Source organism: Gorilla gorilla, chromosome 1, assembly GCF_029281585.2.
Source record: "Gorilla gorilla gorilla isolate KB3781 chromosome 1, NHGRI_mGorGor1-v2.1_pri, whole genome shotgun sequence".
Classification (NCBI taxonomy): Eukaryota; Metazoa; Chordata; class Mammalia; order Primates; family Hominidae; genus Gorilla; species Gorilla gorilla.
In genome coordinates, this window is record NC_073224.2 from 175,970,648 (window position 1) to 175,991,887 (window position 21,240).

Here is a 21,240-nt window from a genome sequence, read left to right on the forward strand (position 1 = left end):
CACGTAGGGATTATGGGAACTACAATTCAAGATGAGATTTGGGTGGGGACACAATCAAACTATATCAGTAGACAATAGAGAGCTAATCATAAAAGACCATTTATGACAATGACTTTTGAGCTCCCTTTACCACTGTAATCTCAGAACCTTGAATCATGCCTGAACTAAAGTAGAAACTCAGTAAGTTTGCTGAATGTATTTGCACACAAATATGTATGGCTATGGCTTCTCACCAGGTAAGATGTGACTCATCATTCCACACACATTTATTGAGAATTTTCTACAAATAAGAGTTTGTGCTAGATTTTGTGATGGAGACCAAAAAAAAAAAAAAAAAAAAAGTAAGATAGAAACCCTCCTACAAGGAACTTCTAAGCTTAAGGGTGAGATAAGTATATAAATCACCATAATATCATATAGAAAATGTGAAGAGAAGAACAGAGAAGAGAGCTACGGGAGTTTCAAAGAGGGAAAGGCCACTTCCAGCTGGAGGGATTAGACAAGACTGGATAATGTAAATTTTATGCTTGGTCTTGAAGGAGAAGTAATTTGTTGCCTTGCAAAAGGGGGAGAATGAGTATTGGCAAAGAAGAGAAGGCAATCCAGGTGAAAAGATGAGAGCAGAGAGGCAGAAAAGCACAGGATGTATAAGAAGAAATCAAAATTTGGCTGGAAATGCATAAAGGGGAATAAAGATAACTAAGGCTAGAAAGGTAGATTGAGCCAGACTGCAGAGGTTTTGAATGTGTCCTGATGTACCACTCCAGGACACAGGGTCTTTATAAAATACCCAATGCTTAACATATGGCGGGGCTTAATTAATGCTAAACAACAATCTCCTAGCAGAAACCTGTTCCCCACGTGCACAAAGGAAGCTGCCATCCTTATGCACAGGCAATTACAAACATTCCAGATACTCGGTCCTGAACCCTGCAAGCACATCAAATGCTCATCGTGAAAGGTCACCGAGCAAACAGCTCTGATGAATCCTGGCTTGGGCTGAATCAAATCCCCTAAATAAGATCCACTAGATGTAGTGTCAGAAAGGTCAGAAATGACCCTATTTCACATCTTGAAGCATTTTTACCATGTGGAACATTTTAGAGGAAGAAGAAAAAGGAACGAGGGGGGGGAAAGAAACTCTCCAGAAATAATAGAATCCCAAGTAATTCAATGTTAAATGATCACAAAGTAAGCTGGGGATTTATTTTGGCCCCCACCTCCTTGCAGTGATCTGAAAAACAGTTGATTTCAAAGAAGGTCATGCCAGGATTAAAAACAGTTTCACGCCTCTTTCCTCGCCTCCCCTGTGTGCCCCCACTGTGTACCTTTGTTGAGTTCACTTGAGATGTTCCATGATGAGGTAGGCACTAATTCAGCACTGATTGACAGCTCTGTTTCTGAAAAGAAAAAGAAGGGAAGGGAGAAAGACAAGGGCAATATTAAATATAGTAACTTATAGGCTGTTAGAAGCATTAGAGGAGATTTCCAAAGGGCCTGCCTTTGGAGAGAGACCACGGCAATCCCATAGCTTATTAGACTGGAATGGTGGCTCTAGATGCCAGTAGAGGCGCCTGCATTTTAGATGCCATCCAAATGAACAATCTATTGGCCAGATTTGAAGATTTTTACTTCAAAACACTGGCTTGAAAATTAAAATGTAAAATATTACATTAACCCTCTCAACATCACTTACCACCAGAGAAATGCAAATCAAAACCACAATGAGATGCCATCTCATACCAGTCAGAATGGCTATCATTAAAAAGTCACGCTGGGCATGGTGGCTCACACCTGTAATCCCAGCACTTTGGGAGGCCGAGGCAGGTGGATCACAAGGTCAGGAGTTCGAGACCAGCCTGACCAACATGATGAAACCCCGTCTCTACTAAAAATACAAAAATTAGCCCTGCCTGGTGGCATGCACCTGTAATCCCAGCTACTCAGGAGGCTGAGGCAGGAGAATCGCTTGAACCCGGGAGGCGGAGGTTGCAGTGAGCTGAGATGGTGCCACTGAAATCCAGCCTGGCTGACATAGCGAGACTCCACCTCAAAAAAAACAAAAAAAGTCAAAAAATAACAGATGCTGGCAAGGATGCAGAGAAAACGGAATGCTAATACACTGTTGGGGGAATGTAAATTAGTTCCGCCACCGTGGAAAACAGTTTGGAGATTTCTCAAAGAGCTAAAAATAGACCTACCATTCAACCCAGCAATCACATTACAAGGTATATACCCCAAAGAAAATAAATTATTCTACCAAAAAGACACCTGCATCATATGTTCATCACAGCACTATTCATAATAGCGAAGACATGGAATCAACCTAGGTGCCCATCAACAGAGGACTGGATAAAGAGAATGTGGTACATATATACCATGGAATACTATGTAGCCATAAAAATAATGAAATCATGTCCTTTGTAGCAACATGGATGCAGATGGAGGCCATTAGCCTAAGTGAATTAACAGAGAAGCAGAAAACCAAATATCACGTGTTCTCACTTATAAGTGGGAGTAAAATCATAGGTACCATGGATAGGAGCAATAGACACTGGAATTACAAAAGGATAGAGGGAGTGGGGCAAGGGTTGAAAAACTACCTATTGGGTAGTATGTTCACTATCTGGGTGTTGGGATCAATGGAAGCCCAAACCTCAGGATCCTGCAATATACTCTCACAACAAACCTGTACATGTACCCTCTGAATCTAAAATAAAAATGGAAATTGCAAAAAAAAAAAAAAAAAAGAACAAGGGCAAAATACACCTCGCCCCTAAAATACTACATTAACAAGAAAACAAATCTGCAGAAATGACCACATATAATCAAACATAAACTCCTTTTCTTGTTGAAAGACCAGTCTTAGACTAATAAATTTAATAGCCTTCCTATGGAAGAACAACATTGCTCCTGTAACTAATTTCACTGGTCGTGTTTGGAATTGTTACCATTTCTGTGAATAGAGAAATTCGTTTCTCTACATTGGAATTTTAGGTCAAGACAAATGAAAGCTAAGTATTTGAATATAGAGAGTCATTTGTGGTAAATAACTTAAAAGATAATTTTCAAAGCCATCACGAATCAAAGCAAACACACGAATCAATAATCTAAAGGACATAATACACTATGAAGTACTTATGGACTGTTAGAAGTACTTACGGGCTGTTAAAACTCTTTAATAATAGACTGTAATATACAAATAATGTTTGTTGTTCATGTTTTTTGAAAATTTAAGCCACGCTACTAATATACTGTAATGGGGTCATACTAACCTCCCCTTAGGCTATGTCTACACACACACACACACACTCAGAACATTACTAGAGAATATTAGGGCTGGACAGGACCTTAGAGGACCCAGGGTCATTAGCTATAAGGCATACAAGTTGTCAATCCCTCCTACTTCAATCCAGTGTAGGCATCTTTAATCAATTATGGCTCTGTTTGCCTGTTAAGCCTGGGATCTGTCATAGAGTCCTTTAAGCACAGTGCTCTAGGTAGCCACTAAAAATTGATCTGAGATAGAATGCAGGATGAACTTTATTAAGTGGAAGAATTGCAATTCAAACCCAGGTCTCTTTATTAAGTGGAAGAATTGCAATTCAAACCCAGGTCTCTTTGACTCTAGCACTCCACACCTTCTGGCAGCCCATGCTGACCAGTACTCAAGCCTGTAAAACCTGGCTTTTTTTTTTTCACCTTACCTCTGGCCTCACCTTTTCACAGAGATAAGCACATTTTTTGTATTTCCATATTTACTGATGGTGACTGTCTGCCAAATGGCCACATGTCATCGTCACTGACTAAGCTTGAACAAGAACAGGATGTTGACTCACTGAGACCTTGCAAAGGTATACTTCTAGTTTATCTCCCTGCCACAGCAGAGACAAAAGGATTGTTTGGTTTGTGCAGACCTCCTTGGCTTACCTCTTTCCCAGTCCTAGAAGCAGGTGGGAAAGAAGTAGATGAACCACACATACCCTCCCCACCTACAGTGGCCCTGGTTTCCTCCAACGTCCTGTGCCAAAAATAGCATAGACTCTTTCAAGGGGACCAGATGTCAGATAGGCAGTATGGCAGGGATCTTAATTCCAAAATATGAAAACAAAAAGAAAATTTTACCCAAGTAGGAGAAATGCTTACTACAAAGCCACAGTGGAAAGCAGTGCTTCTGTTATCAACCCCTTGTTTGGGGAATGGGTATTTCGTGCAGGTGCTTTCCCCAGAAGAGCTAATTGTCTACATTTCAGGGCCTTCCACATATGACTCCAACCCCAACTCCAGTCTGAGCCCCATGCTGCTGCCACCCACTTTGGCTCTTTCAATAATGACAGCCCTTGTTTTCAGTAGTATGGACTGCTGCGGTTCACCTATGAAAAGGCTCATCAAACACTCCGACACCCAGACTTCAGGGAGCTTGGGAATAGAAGGTTGGCAGCCAAGGCGGCATTTCAGGGAAGGAAGCATAGGTTGGAAAGTGGTGGGATTAAGATGAACCTTGACAGCATTTACATGCAATATTTTCATAGCTTCATCTTACTGCTGCTCACAGCCAGAAATATAGTTTCATTTTACAGTGTTAATTTTATAGACAGTTAGCTATATGTCACTTGGTTTTTCCAAGCTGAGTTGAATTGCTGATTGAATATAATTTGGGAACAATGACAAATGAATAGATTCTTGGCACCGCTAACAGTGAAATTGTTCCCCACGTGTCCCTGGACACTAATTACCACTCAGTTCTTGGGCTGTAGCAAAGATAATTTCAATTCGCAAGCTCATTAAGTGATTGTGCTGATTCTGGGGAATTTTGTTCTCAGCCTCAAGATCCATTCCTTTAGATAACCACGTGTTCAGCTTCTCAGATAAAATGATAATAAAAACAGATAAAATATTTTAAAATATGAATAACTTCCCTGAAAAATAATATCTTCCAAGGCCATATTTTTTTAAAATAAAGGCTGATTATTTTATGTAGAAAGTTGAATATTAATAATCTCCCCTCACAAAGTGATGTTTAATAAGCTTTTTTTCTTCACTGAAAGGAAAACTGAAGTTTAAGTGAGAAAAATCAAGCACATCTCAGCTGAACTCCATCAATTCCATGGCCACCAGTGGCTTCAGAGAGAGACACGGCCACAAGTTTTGACCCTGTAGGATCTCCACTGATGGATTCCTATTCGCCTCACCATTGGCAAAAGCATGAGACATTTCCAGGTATATTTACCACAAGCCTGGCAGCCTCTCTTCACCAAAAGCATTATGGTAATAGCAAATGTGTATGTGCCATTTAGAAGACAGTAGAATATTTAATGGAAATACACACCAGATTTTAACACTACTGTCTGATACTTATTAATTTTGTGATCATGAGAAAGTTATTGAACATCATTTAACTTCTATTTTCTCATCCATAAAATGGGAGCAGCAAAGGACTGAGGTAATGATTAAATAATGGACCAAAAGGCTCCTGTACAGTGTCCAGCATAGAGACTCAAGGGCTTTCATACCTCTCCTTTGTCTAGTAAGGCAGACGGTGGCCATCCTCTGCATGGATGTACTTGGTTAGCTACTAAGTCACTGTCTGTATTTGAAATAACACATTTACCATGCTCTTAGAAAGACACTGCATTTCACATGCCTCACTAATCCAAGCCAGTCTTTTCATTTTGTGAGGTTTTCCTGAATTGGTCACCAGTTCTCTAAGAACATAAGTGTTTTTATATGGTTTTATCCAATTTGAGCAAACCAAGCATGTTTTAGAAAACTCCAACCCTTATCTTTCTCGACCTCTTTTAGGAGGGCAAACCTCAAAAGCTATTCTCCTCCCGATTTGATCAATAGGGGCTATTATCTTTGCAGTTTCTTGGAGGATTGACTTTTTGGCACTGATTCTGCAAACCATAAGGTTTTGGTATTTAAGCCTCAACAGTGGGAGTGTTATTTGGAAGGAAGGAAAAAGTAAGCCTTGAATCCTCCTCATTGATAAAAGCCTGTGCTCTCCGAAAGGATTACTGGTTCATCTCAGCAGTTGGCAAGTAGAGACCCGACATTCACAGGATGTGGAGGCCCTTCCAAGAAGCTCCCAGCCATGCCACATCCTGTATCCCCAATTCAGTGATGCGTGAGGTTACACAGGCATGCGCATACTCACAAGACCAGCGGCCAGCCCAGTAGCTGCAAAGGCTGAATGCAAGAGAAGCAAGTGGCTACCCCATTGCCTTTCTTGACTGCTCACTGAGTCCTAGAATGTTATAACTGGGTGGGCCCTCAAGGCCCAGGACATATTTATCAAATTATATTCTTTGGATCCATGGGATTTTTTGGAGCTATTTATAGAGGAACATAAGAGGATTTGGGGTTCCAGAGGACAAGAGTACAGGCTCTAGACCCTCCTTCCAAAGGAACAACTCTACTTTTATCTATTTTATATATTGTTGTGTTTACAGGTACTGTGGAAAATGCCCCAATGTTTTAAACAATTTTTTAAAACATTATGTCATACAATCTCCTCATTTTTCAGATGAAGCAAGTGAGGCCCCTGGTAGGGAAGTGGCTTTGCCAAAATCACAGAAGTTCTAAGATAGAGCCAGACTTTAGAGGTGGCTCAAAAGGAAATACATGCTGACTTCTCACTGAGCTGCATGTTCTGCTATGGTACGTATTCTCAGAGGCCGAGCTTTGAGAGACACTCAAGGAATTTCCAAGCAGCCAGGGTCAGTCACATAGAAGGGGCACACTTTCTTCCTATGGTAAAAGAAGGCCTCCACTTGTGATCATTTGGAGGGTGGCGGGAAAACAGTCAAAGATGCTGATGGCTTTGAGACTGTTGGTTTTCAGTGTTACTTTAGATGTTGTTTGGTGAAGGCTTTTAGCCCTGTTTCTTTCCTCTCCCTAGTGCCTCAATGGAGAAGCCCATAGCCAGGTAAATCACCTCAACCAAAGGCGCCTGTTTGGAAAAGTAAGAGTCTGCTGTAACTTAAAAGGACAGGCAGGCTACATTCCCCAGTAGTGCAAGGAGGTCAGTCAACCTGAGCCATGCTCTAGCCCTAGGCTCACAATTGCCCCACATCTGGGGTCCTGAAGGAGGGGGCCTCTCCACACTAGGGACTCAGCTGACTTACTGAGGAGAGAGAAAATTTGGAGTTTTCCTCATCCTATATGGGATAGTCAGGACTGGAAAGTACTATGCTCAATGTCTGCAAGGATCTTCTAGTCCTCAGTGACCTCAAATTTGGATTTCTGATGCAATCTCTAAATGAAGTTATCAATATAGTCACAAAGAAAGAAGATGGCGCAATCCTGCAACTTTAAACCCCTGCTCAATTACCCAGTCACACTGGGTATTTGCAGTACGAAATCACTTTTTAACCATGTAATTACATTGTAATCAGCATAATTCTTATATATGTGATGAATCCATTACTTTGTTGAAGAAAAATTCATAATATATCAAAATTTGTGCTATTATTTGTATTGTTATATGGTGAGATCTGCAGGAAAAAAAAGAAAAAGAAAAAAAAGGAAGGAAAAGGTGCCTAGGTTTTGTCAAAGTCCAAAAGACTCTGCTTGTGCTCAGAGATCTTCTCAACCGTCAACAGTCTATAAGGTAGGTACCTTTATTATCTTCATTTTATGATTGATGAACCTGAGGTAGAATGAAGGCAGCTGCCCAATCAGCTTGTCGGGGTAGGGAGGGGGATCATCATCAAATCCAGGAAGACTGAGGGCAAAGCCAGAGCATCTTCAACTGTGCCACATGGGGGATGGGGGAAGGAGCTGAAAGACATAACCACTTGCTCCCTGGCTTAAACCCCCTTCAGCCCCAGAGGTCCCCTGTGGAACTCTAAGCTCTGCAGTACATAGCTGGAGAACCAATACCAGAGGCCAAGCTCCTCAACGATCAATGTTTGTTTCACCAATTCTAAAATCCCCAAAGGATGGCACAGCACAAGGTGAGGAGAGGAAATATTTCTTGAATCACACTTAAATGCCTTTTTTTTTCCTCTTTGGAGATGCTGTTCCTTTTTTAAAATCTATTAAATTCAACCTATAGACCACATGCAGTTCTTGTATTTAAAGAAACTATGCTACAAAAAGCACCACAATGACACACATCTTTAAAGTGAATAAAAATAGACTGTATTCTTGAAAACTGTATTACTTTAAAACTATCATACTTGGGCTCTCTTCCACGGAACTATGGAGATTGACTTATTCATTCATTATATATGCATATGTATTAGCACTTTCTATGTGTAAGAACTCGGATGAAAAAGCTCGAACCAGGCCGGGCGCAATGGCTCACGCCTGTAATCCCAGCACTTTAGGAGGCTGGTATCACAAGGTCAGGAGATCGAGATCATCCTGGCCAACATGGTGAAACCCCGTCTCTACTAAAAATACAAAAATTAGCTGGGCGTGGTGGCACATGCCTGTAATCCCAGCTACTCGGGAGGCTGAGGCAGGAAAATCACTTGAAACAGGCAGTCAGAGGTTGCAGTGAGCCAAGACCGTGCCACTGCACTCCAGCCTGGTGACAGAGCGAGACTCCGTCTCAAAAAAAAAAAAAAAAAAAAAAGGTTGAACTGGTCCCTAACACCTTCTAAAACCTTACAGTCTGGTGGGAGAGGAGTACATGACCACAAACAGGCAATTAGAAACAGCGTGATGGGGTTAACAATAAGACCTGACAAAAACAGCCTCCCTGTCCCCTAGCCACCACCTCCACCACAACGAGACTAAAAACATGAAGAGTACTGAATAAAATGTCACAAGGAAATATATGATGCATAGCTGAGATGGAAAGAAAAGGAAATTCTTGGTGCCAAAAAGGATAACAGAAAGTGGAAGCCAATGCTGAAGGTGCCTATGAATACGGGCCCTGTGGACTGGGGCCTGCAGTTTTAATGTTCATTTAATAATCCAAGATGTAGCCCTAGGCCAGAGCGAAATCTGAGCTCCCTGCCTAAAGTCTTTACTAGAGCCTGGGAGAGCTGCCCTACCTGTGGGAAGGCGCTGGAAATACTTCTCCTAACAGTCCAGAGAAGCTGCTAGGACTCTTGAAAGTCCATTCAGGACTTGGGTGGGGTTGAGGGAAACGTCTCCATAAGACATCAAAAGGCTGTGTAAAGACCAGAGAGATTCTGCACCCTTCACCCAGTTTCTCCCAATAGTTAACAGCTCACAGAATTATGGTATAATGTCAAAGCCGGGAATTTGACATTGTTAAAATATGTATATATAGTTCTGCCGTTCCATTGCAAGTGTAGATTCGAGTAACCACTACCACAGTCAAGATAAAACAATTTTGTCACCACAAAGATTTCCTGTGTGCAACCCCTTTGCAGTCCTACCCATCTCCCTCCTCCCAACCATTCCTGACCACTGGCAACCACTAATCTGTTCTCCATTGCTATAATTTTGTTGTTTCAGGAATGTTGTATAAACAGACTCATTTAGTATGTGACCTTTTAAAAACTGGCTTCTTTTACTCAGCATAATGCCCTTGAGATTCATCTACTTTGTTGCATGTATCAATCGTTTGTTTGTTTTTATTGCTGTGTAGAGTATTCCATGGTATGGACATGCCACATTTTGTTTAACCATTCGCTGCAAACATTTGGTGGTTTCCATTTTCTGACTGTTACAAATAAAGCTGTCATGAACCCACGCATAGACTTCCGTGCTAAATTATTCATTCCTGTAAAAAGGAAACTGCATTTAGAAGGAAGAGTTGTATGTAAGAAGCAATAATAAGCAAATACATTGGGAAATGTGTTTAATATTTTAAAATAAGCCATGGCTCTAAAAGTAAATATGTGATAAGAGGTAGATATGTGATAAGAGGTACAACAGAGGTAGGCACAGGGTTCTAAGACATCACTGAGGAAGAATACATATTCCCGTTTGGGGAGGAGGAATCCCAAAGGGCAGGAAGGTGGTCCTTTGAAAGATTGTTCTGGGTTTAGAGCAGACCTATGTATTAGAAAGACCATGGCACATTGGAGGAAGTGCAAATAACTCAATAATGGTCTCACTCCACTACAGCCATAGCAATTTTTTCCAATCCAGGGCCTTCTAGTTCTTTTTGTCGTTATTTGTTTTGTTTGTTAAAGACAAGAAAGAAACATCCCAACTAGTTACTAAGGAGGCAGGATCTCCTTAGGGACAGTGGAAAGTCCTAAAATAAATTTCAAAATGGTTCATATCTTGCTTTTCCCCAAGGAGAAGTTCAAATGAGTGGACCCAAAGTTAACACTCCCTCATTCATCCATGGTGCCACTGGAGACTCAATGGATGCTTAATACAATAAAATAATTTGTTTATTTCTGGCCTCAGAAGAAGCTGGCAAAGAGAGTATAAAAGGGAGGAGGCATGCTGCAGAATGCTTCGCTCAGAAACTGGTCTCAGCTCCCTACAGAGGTTCTATTTCATTTCCTTTCAGTAGCTGTGGACATCTCAGGTTTCCAATGACATCAACAAACTTTACTCTTTTTTTCCTATTTCCACTTGACTGCCCTTCCTTACACATGCTTCCCCCGAAAAGTGCCTCCAGGCAATTTTTTCTTCTTACTCATCTTTCTGTGTCATCTGTCTTTGTCTTATGGAGTTTGCCATTTCATTTTCCCCTTTGTATGGCCCACGTACATTTTCATTTCATATTTTATAATCCATTTTATAATAAAAATCTATTACCTACTAATTGTCTCAGGCCAATTCAAAGTCACATGCCACTCAAAAGAAACGAGACACAAGGAAGATGCTTTCACAGCTGCAATTCCATGACAGACTGAGAGTTTGTTCTTGACTCTTTAAAAACAAGTGAAGTCTTGGTTAAGTCCTATACACAATGGGAATGAAGTTATACTGGGTGTTTCCTAAAGCCATAGTATATTAGCAGACAGTTTAGAAAACTATATGGCCACAAGGAGCTACACAACTCCTTATGTTCATTTGGAGTTTAATGATATTAAATTCAATTGTTTGTTCATTGATTTATCCATCCATCCATCCATCTAACAAATATTTATTGAGCACCTATTCTGTTCCAGACTAGATAAGTGCTAGCCAGGTGCTAGGATATAATGGTGAACAAAATTGAGACAGTTCTTTACTTCATGGAGCTCATTTTCTGGTAGGAACACAGAGAAGTAAACAAAAAATTAAAGTATAGTATGATAAATGCTGCGATAGGGGCCTGGGAAGGACAAAGGGCTTAGCACAGTTCTGGAGGATCTTGTCCTGACCAAAGATTTTGGTGATCAGGCTTATGTGGCTTATGGCAAACCAGATATTTAGATAGACATGGAATCCTGGATAATCTAATTTCTTCCTTTGAATAAAACAGAATTTTCCACCACAACTAAACAGTGAGCTGAGACCTGGTGAGGATAGCACCTCCCCAAGAAAGACTCCGATCTTCATAGAAAAGATGGTCTACAGTGGGTACATCTTCACCTGTCATAATCACGTATCTGTCTTTGCCTGCAAACCTGGATACTCAAAGGAGCCTTCTATTGGAAACAGAGAATGCCTCCCTCAGTTTTAGTGATTTGGCCTTGGCCATGTATACGTCTGTATTTCCGTATTAGTCTGTTTTCATGCTGCTGATAAAGACATACCCGAGACTGGGAAGAAAAACAGGTTTAATGGACTCACAATTCCATGTGGCTGGAGAGGCCTCACAATCATGGAGGAAGGCAAAAGGTACTTCTTACAGTATGGTGTTGGCAAGAGAGGATGAGAGAGAAGCAAAAGTGGAAATCCCTTATAAAACCATCAGCTCTCATGAGACTTAGTCACTACCACAAGAACAGTACAGGGGAAACCGTCCCCACGATTCAATTATCTCCCACTGGGTCCCTCAACACATGGAAATTATGAGAGTACAATTCAAGATGAGATTTGGGTGGGGACACAGAGCCAAACCATATCAATCTCCTAAACTGGTTCTTCAATCAGAACTGAGTCTTTCTGGCTTTTATTTCCCTAGCAACATAAATATCTGCTGGGAATGGAGGGTCAGCCTAATGTACTTGTCTAAGACATTCTAAACTTTCAGTTCCTTTTGTCTTTCTAGTTTATACTTAGCCCCTGAAAAAGATAAAATAATTGTCCATTCAACATGGTACTAGGTACAGGTTACATTATTTCTGCTCCAACCTGTGTGTTTAGAGACCAATGGCAAAATAGAATATGTAAAACAGAATATGTTGATGCACAAATTGCATCTCCTTGAAAGATTATAACACTGATATCAATAAAAATATTTTTCATGTTGGCACCTCAAACAGAAGGATGCTTCTGATTCACACTATGTTCAAATCACAGCAAAACAACCATGTAATTTAATAGGAAAGAAAATAAACCCCTTAATTCAATGATACTCAGTTTACTATTGAAAATACAGAAAAAAAAAAACCTTAAATTACCCTAATATTCTACTTTACAATTTTCCACTTAATTTTATGTTCCTTTGGCCACCAGTGAGTATGTGTTCTTCCTTTCATTCTTCTCAGACAGTAAACTTCTTGAGAGGGAGGGTCATGTCTCATGCTTTCTTTGTGTCCTGCCTGACTACTAAATGATCCTGGAATAGGTTAGATGGGAGGCAGTTCAGCACAAGGATGAAAGGTGTCAGCTTTGTGTTGTTCAAACACAAATCCCAGCTCTGTTACACACCAGCTTAAAATTACTTCATGCCTCTAAGACTCAGTTCCTCATTCATAAAATGGGCATAATAGTAATGACCTTGCAGGACTGTTATGAGGCTTAACTGGGATAATATTTGGAGATGACTTCAATGTCCAGCAGATGGTAAACTTTTAGCGAAGTAGCAGTTCTCACAATTGGGTAAAGACTTTGAAAAAAAAAAAACACTAATCATAGATACAGAAACTAACCATAGATACAGCCTGAAGGGTGTTTAATGTAATGGTTCCCAAACTCAGCTGGGGAGCATGTTAAAAAAAATACTGATTTTTCGACCCCTGTCTCTAAACTACTGAATCTCCCTAGGTGAGTCTTACATAACCTGCAGCCTAGCACCGATCCTCTACAAACCACTATGGTAAGGAAACCCAGATAATATGTCTGTAAAAATAACTGAAAAACACAAAAAGCTTTAAATGAACTAAGAACTTTAATGTAATTTAAGAGTCTAGGGGAAAGGGAGTTAGCCAACTAAAATGTTACTTTTGCTTTTGTCATAAAATTTCAGTGTGGGCAGCAACCTCAACATTGAGACAGCTCAATGAATATTAACCAACAACAAAACTGGTACCTCCTGAACGTCTTTCAAAGCCAAATATTTAGGTCTAACTTGAAGGTTCTCTTAATTGGTTGACCACTGAATTAGACAACTATACTTTTACATAGAAAATTATTTTCCTACAAAAAGCAGTGTAGTATTGTCTTAGCCTTTCTCTATTTTACATAGGATTTCAATGGCTGTGATGTCTGTGGAGCCCTCCATTATAAATGGGCAAATTGGGCAAGCCCTAAAAATGTGCAGCCATCCTACTCTGGGCATAGATGGGGAGAGAAACAAACCCCTTTTCAGCCTTGATTCTCAGCCACTTAAAGCATTTACAAAGAGAAGCCCACTTTGGCTGCAGTTGAGAAAGCTATTAAGATTCCAAGCACCTTACAGTAATACAAGTACCTTGTATTTAGGTAGCACTTTTCCTTTCAAGAAAGTCCGTACACAGAACAGACATTAGCTCATGACTCCACATGCAAAGGATCAAGGCCTGAGATAATCATACCCTGGTTGGACTTGAAGAAACCCAGACTCAGGCAGAGAACTTGCCTAAGGTCCCCTGACATGTCACCAACTGCCAGAACATAGCCATGATCTCTCCTCACCCAATCCTGGCTCCACTCAGGCTCTCTACTGCACTGCTGGTAAAGTCCCTTTCCCAGTTTTTGTTTTTGTCTAACACCCTCTAGCGCACTGTTAATTCAATTATTTCAAAGCTCCAAACTGTGAGGTGTGAAAGGGGGGAAAAAAGAACTATTTTCAGAAAAATATATTAAAAGTGTGATTTATACCTTCTGGCTGTCCCTGGAAATCAAGTGTTTAAATTCATGGGATTGAGGGACTCCTGGATTAGTGGAAATTATCTTAATCAGAGAGATAAATTTAGGAGGATTACTATCATCCTGCAAGACAGTAAGATGGTTTTGCTCCAGCCATATTAGCCTGGGCGTGTAGAATCTGGATGGCTGGCAATATTCAAATACTTAATTCACCTGAAATTGCACCAGTTTAAAATATTTCGCCTGTCTGGACAGGGTTTCCTGCACCATGTCATTACTGATAGCCTGGGGAGATCAATAATCAAAGTTAAATCGAGGAAAACATTAGCAGAGCATAAGTTGGGACCAGAATCTCTTCCCAGAGCCTTTTAGTTTAATTTCTCCCTCTTCTGAAACCCCACAGTATTTTTATCTGTTCCACTCTTAAGAGACTTTGCACTTTGCAAGGTGATCTACAGTTTCTTTGGGGGTACATCTTTTTAATAAAATTGTATGCTTCTTGAGGCTGGGGATGAGATTTTACTTTCTTCTACGTTACTCACAGTATCTCACAGTATCAATGTTGCACCAAACTCATAGTAGGTAGTCAATAGACGTTTTCTGAATGCATAGGTGGTATGATAGCTGCATGCTCCCTATATTATCACATTTATTCCTATAAGGTAGTGTAGTAGACTATAAAATGCCCACAATTTATTCCTCCCTGTATCCACATCTTTTTGTATCTCCTCCAATGAAGAGATGGAGTGTATTTCTGTACCATTGAATCTAGACTTGCTTTGGCTAATAGCATGTGCCGAGATCACCTTGACTCAGTCCAGATCAGAGAACCGCCTAACCAATCTTTTTTGATAATAGCTATAATAATAAATAATAGCTCATTTATTCTTCAGCTAAATAAATGCTCATTGTTTTAAGACACTACATTTTGGGGTAATTTGTTATATAGAATTATTTGTGGGTAATACATGTCCATTTACAGATGAGAATTCTAAGGCTCAATGAGGTTAAGAACTAATCTAAAGCCATAGATTGACAAAGCCAAGATTTGAAATCCAGTCTTTCTGATTGCAAAGCCCATAATCATTCCACTAAATAAGCTGACCAGATTTCAAAAATCCTTGTGCATTCAGAAATAAGTTCAAGAAACTGAAGGCAAAAGACAAATGGAGGGAGGAACTTACTTTCATTGCTGTGAAGCGCTACGGAGGACTGCCTATTAGAGTCATCTTAGTCTGACAGGGTCTTGTGTTGGCAGCTCATTTAATCAAATTTGAGAGAGGCAAAAGTACAGGAGGTCTCTTTCAAACAATGATCTGGGAAGAATGATATTCTCACATCCAAAAGTACAGAGTTCAGCTAATAACAACTGCTATTTAAGCTTGGTGAGTTTGTCATTCCCTAATCCGGTATGTATTTTTTCATTATCTTATTAGAAAAAAAATAATTTTCCATGTAATTAATTTTGCAACTCCTTTTCATTAGCCATCAACCTGCCAAGACTGTTTTGGCTTTTACATCTGATGGAAACAGTTTGACTTGGTTGCCGGCTGTCAATATCTACATCCAAAATGAAATGGCATTCCACCTGCAGCTTTTATAAACAACCTAGCTGTTTGTCGCTGCCTGCACAGGAACTTTCACAAAAATGCAAGACCATCTTTGGATTTGCCAAAGATCTGCCCATATGTGGAAAGGGAGGGCTCTCCCTCCTCCCACAGCTATCAGCATTTCAGGAGGCCTTTCCAGTCAACTGCAATGAACAGGAACGACCAAAGCTACTGTGCACTTGATGGATGAGGCAGCCTGTCTGCTCCTGTGTATCTCCTTCTGAGATGGGCAACTTGATCTCTGGCTGATAAGAGGATGCTCAGAGGTGGTGTATACTTTTCCCATATGGAATGTGGTCATCCATTTTCAGTCAGGGATGACGGAGGTATTTGGGGGAATTTGCTGTGGCTGGTGGAAGCACTTGGGAGAGAGAAGCAATGCAATGAGTTTCACTTTACTACCTCTCCCTTGAGTTCATGTCACCGTCCCACACTGTGATCTATTCCACTAGGAGGACCCTCTTCTTCAGGCCTTTCCCCACAAGCCTTCTCCATTGTCTGCATTTTTTCTGACCTGCGGCTTCAAGGTCCTTGTAGTGTGAAGACCTTTTCAAAGTTTGACACAAAAATCTAAAAGCCTTTAAAAAGGTAATAAATTTGACCGTATTAACCATTTATGCCTAGTGTTCCATTATTGGAAGGCTAAGCACGTGAGAGTTATTGATATCCTACTGCTCAAGGTCCCCGCCGAGGTCTGATTGCAAAAATTCAAAAAATTGCTACTTAGGCATAAATGGGTTATTAATATCAAAAGACATATGTCAAACTAGGGAGACAAAATTATTGCAGCTCAAAAGGCAAAGGGCTACAATATAGTAAGCAAAATTTCCTACCAATCAGAAAGAAAAAAAATCCAAGGAGGAAATAGATAAGTGGACAAAGGATATGAGTGCACAATTTACAGATAAGGAAATGTAAGTGGTCTTTAAACATATCAAACATGATAACCTGACTGATAATATAAAAAATGTTATATAAAACTTCAATGAGACGTTATTTCTCCCCAATCAGATTGGAAATATGAAGAGTTTGATAACTTACTATACTGAAAGGGATATGAACAATCAGGAACCCTTATATCAAAAGCAGCATAAATTGGTACAACTTGACAATACCTATGAAAGTTTAAAATGTTAATAACTGTGTGTACATCAATTCCACTTCTAGGAATTTAATCTGACAGATGCCCTCAAACATACATGAAATGATATTGGTACAACATTTTCATGGCAGTATTGTCTATAATATAAAATGATTGGAAACAACCGACTTGTCCAGCAATAGCAGACTACCTAAATAAATTATGGCTATCCAAAATTCACAATGAAATACAATGCAGCTGTTATAAAAAAAAACAAGGAAACTGTATGCACTGTATTTGGAACAATCACCAAAATAAATCATTAGGTTTAAAAATAAAAGCAAAGTACTCATAGTGTGTATACAACAATATAATTTATGCAAAAACAAAAATGTGCTTGTGTGTTCTTATACACAGATACATATGGAATGTATAATATGCATTATGTATGCATACTCTTACATGTATAAATATACATCTTTATAAAATATCTATAAAAGAGATGCCCCAAAATTGGGAACAGTGTCTACACCAGAGAAGGGGAACTGGTGGTTTCAAGTCAGGGGCAAGCAGGATGTTTTACTGTACATCATTTTGCACTCTTAAAATTCTATACCATGTGCAAAATGGGAGAATTTTTATTAAAAAGAGTTCAATTCTCAAAGGCTCCTCTTTCAAATGACAAGTGTTTCTTCTGAGGTATGCCCGGGGTTTTACGGGACTCCATAGAAAGAGCACCTCATAAGAGCGAGTAGGAGGGCAACAGAAATGAACATCTCAGGTTGCCAAGGGATACTGACTTTTGAGTTGAGTTTTAAGGATGAGTAGACATTAGCTATGTAGACAAAAGATTTTTCTGCCCCAGGGAGCCATATTAATTTGGGGAACTGTAAACAGTCCCTTAGATATCACTGCATGTCCATATTTGTATATTTTGAGTACTGATCTTTAAATCCTTCGTGTTGGACACTTATTAGGTATCTAGTATTTGCTGACTCTGACTGGCAGGCAGAAAAAGACATGGGTTAAGAGATGCAGAATCTACCCTAATGGCTCACAAATTCATAAGGGGTAGTTGTGACAGTAATGAGCAGGAAGAAGAGGAGGAGGAGAACTTCAGCAAAGTCTACACTCATTAGCAGAGCAATCATACTAATAACATGCTATCTATCCATGACAGTTTGCAAAGCACATTTATACATTTTCACAAACATTTGCTGATGTGTTATTATCTTCATTTTGGTGGTGACAAAACCAAGGATTAGAGGGTGATGTGCCAAATGTCACTGCTAAAAAGATGCCAAATTAAACTTGAACCAATAGTTCTTTCCCCTGTTCACCAGTGGCTTCTGTTTAAACTACCAGTAACTCAAGCCTTTTACTAGGATGTGTCTATACAGTCCATCTCTTTAAACACAAATACCCTGAGCAGAAGTCTGCATTAAATAATTAACCTGGCCTGACACGGTGGCTCACGCCTGTAATCCCAGCACTTTGAGAGGCCGAGGCGGGTAGATCACGAGGTCAGGAGTTCAAGACCATCCTGGCCAACATGGTGAAACCTCATCTCTACTAAAAATACAAAAATTAACTGGGCGTGGTGGTGTGTGCCTGTAATCCCAGCTACTCAGGAGGCTGAGGCGGGAGAATCGCTTGAACCGGGGAGTCGGAAGTTGCAGTGAGCCGAGATTGCACCACTGCACTCCACCAGCCTGGCGACAGAGCAAGACTCCATCTCAAAAAATAAATAAATAAATAAATATAATAATAATAATAATAATAATAATAATTAACCTATTCCACAGATATTTGTTCCATTCTCTGCTATTTAATGTATCACACAGTACTAACAGACTCTGACATATACAAGGGTTGTCGGGTTTTTTTAAGTTCATAAAATAAAAACATGTATCAAAAGAAATTCTTCCCAAAAGTTACAATGTTAAAATATAAGGTCAGGGATTTTGGTCACACTAGACAGACATTACTACAGGTGTTTATATTCTCCTTTCCTATTCGTCACATTATGTTCTCCACACTGAATCATGAAATGTGAGTGGTAGAGTTAGTCAAGCGAGACAGGTGACAGAAGAGAGAAGGGTCATTGCATTTCATGACAACCACATTAGTGATGTTATACTGGCTTCTACAACACCCTTAAAGGTTAATAGCTACCTTCTTTGTTGCAAAGACACCTCTAGGCCTTTCTTTCTTCTCCTTAAAGAAACACAACAGCATTAACTTCTGATGTTTTCCAACTTCCCCAGGTGGCAGATCACAAATAATTAATGTAAGAAAAGTGAAGTCTGCCACACAGATAAACCAAACATAGCCCAAATTAGACCTGGAAGACAACGGGCCCATATGGGTGAAGAAGACCTGCCTCTTTCTGTCTTTCCTTGGAAATTGGTTATTTTTCTATACCACCAAGTAATGCCTTTGTTGGGGCCTCACCAGGCAGTGTGGCATCATTCCAAATGCATATATGGCAAACAGGCAAACTAAGAAGGGACCACTTTGCCTTGACTTTGCAAAATAAGATCTGCATATCAGCAATCTGGCAACTGCAAATATCTGAAAAATGGCTGTGATCTATAATATTTTTACAGCTTGTCAGTGTTCTGAGTGGTTAATGTAGAAGTCACAAAACTCATGCCATAAAGCTCATGTATGTCCATCATAAGTAAATCTACCAGTCCTTTACTAAAGATAGGGCTTTTAGGCTGGGCACGGTGGCTCAGTCTATAATCCTAGCACTTTGGGAGGCCAAGTCAGGAGGATCTTTTGGGGCCAGGAGTTCAAGACCAGCTTAGATAGCATAGTGAGACCCCGACTCTACAAAAAAGCAAAAAAACCCAAACCAAACCAAAACAAAACAAAACAAAAAACAAACAAACAAAAAACCCTGGCATGGTGTCATGCACCTGTGGTCCAAGCTATTCAGGAGCCTGAGGCAGGAGGATCACTTGAACCCAGGAGTTCAAGGTTATAGTGAGCTGTTATTGCACCATTGCACTCCAGTCTAATAAATAAACAATTTCTAAAAGACAGAGTTTTTCATTTATACATAGTTTTAATATGCCTTTCAACTATAATAGTGCCTTATATTAGGAGGATTCTGGGTACTCTATTAAAATGCCAAGAAATGAGTTACTCCTCCCTCTCCTTCACTTTTTGTTTTGTTTTTGTTCTATTTTTAAAGAAAGGAAGAGAATCTGGCTTTTACCTTTTTTTAATGTAAACACATAACATGTGTTTGGGAGGATAATACATGAGGAACTAGGTTTTCAAACACAAAGTGGAGGAGCTGGGACAGAGCACCATTCAAATATTTTATCTTTGACAAAATTACAACTTCCCTTCTCAGGAATAGAGGTTTGGGATTTTTGTTTTTAAAGGTAAAAAGGTTCATAATAAAACTGAAAAGTCTTCTTGGATGTCAACGAGCTCATAAAGAAAAGACATTTAGATGAGTTAGGCATGTAAATCAGAAACATCCAGAATTCTTTCAACTGCTTGGGAACTTTCAGAAACAGCACTGGTATTTCTAAGGCACTCTATTCACCCTCCTAAGGGCAAATTTAGAAACTGATAATTTCGCTTGGCATTGAAGAGTCCAGGAATTACAGGACAGGGTGGGGTGGAGTGAAGCCCTCCCTACACTTTCATGTCTGAAGACCCACGTTCAAATTGCTCCTTGGAGTTCCAGCCAAAATACTCTCCCCCTCTAGCCTTCTCTTCCTGGGCAAGTCTTTAGGTATTCCCTTCAGCAACAGAAAAGGCTCAAACTCTAGCCAATGCCCTCTGTGGTTTTTGTGATTGTGTCAGAAGACACAGCTCCATGTCTCAGAGCGAAACTGAATTTTATTTCAAAAGTACAGCCTTCATGCCTGCTGGGTGCTAGTGGGACCATGAGGAAGGTACACGGGAACAGGCAGTCCTTGGTCTCTCTTAAGGAGCTGACAGGAGAGAAAAAACAAAATGGAGAAAATTTGAAATTATTATTGATCCTAAACTCAATGAAAGCAAGTGCTTTAGACATCAAGCACTCTGAGCAATGAGGAAGGGGAGAGGTTGAGTAAGAGATGGAAGCATGGCCAAGGGCTCAATGTGTTGAACTGATTGAGAGACGCATATCCATGCATCTGTTCTTTCATGTGGACATCACAGTTTGGCAGGAAAGCCAAAATAAGGGGAGAGATGGTGTGATTTCCAATTATCCTATTCTACTAGACTGCAGTCCAGAATTGACTGATATACATGATGAGAGATCTAGAAACCAAATCATTTAAGAAACAGTTGAAGGAAACCAGAGTGTTCGACCAAAGCAAGAGAAGACTAGTGAATACTTGATAGCTGCCTTCAAATATCAGACAGGTGACATGTGGGAGGGGGATATTATTTATCATGTGACATTGTAAAGAGCAGAGTCAGGAATGATGAATTAAAGGCAACTGTTACACAAGCTACAGGAGTTACACCAAAGTAGGTTTTAATTCAAAA

At 40.0% G+C, this 21,240-nt stretch overlaps 1 protein-coding gene across 3 annotated transcripts in view; it reads right to left on the reverse strand.

Annotated features, from left to right (window-relative positions):
- ROR1 (receptor tyrosine kinase like orphan receptor 1) overlaps positions 1-21,240 on the reverse strand; it is a 406,019-nt gene that overhangs the window by 171,635 nt on the left and 213,144 nt on the right. For 2 of the 3 annotated variants that reach the window (XM_031002544.3, XM_055364815.2), the window contains exon 2: positions 1,329-1,400. The exons of the other annotated variant lie outside the window; for it this stretch is intronic. In XM_031002544.3, the coding sequence (XP_030858404.1) occupies positions 1,329-1,400 (72 nt within the window). The remainder of the gene's footprint in view (positions 1-1,328; positions 1,401-21,240) is intronic. 3 annotated transcript variants of the gene reach the window in all.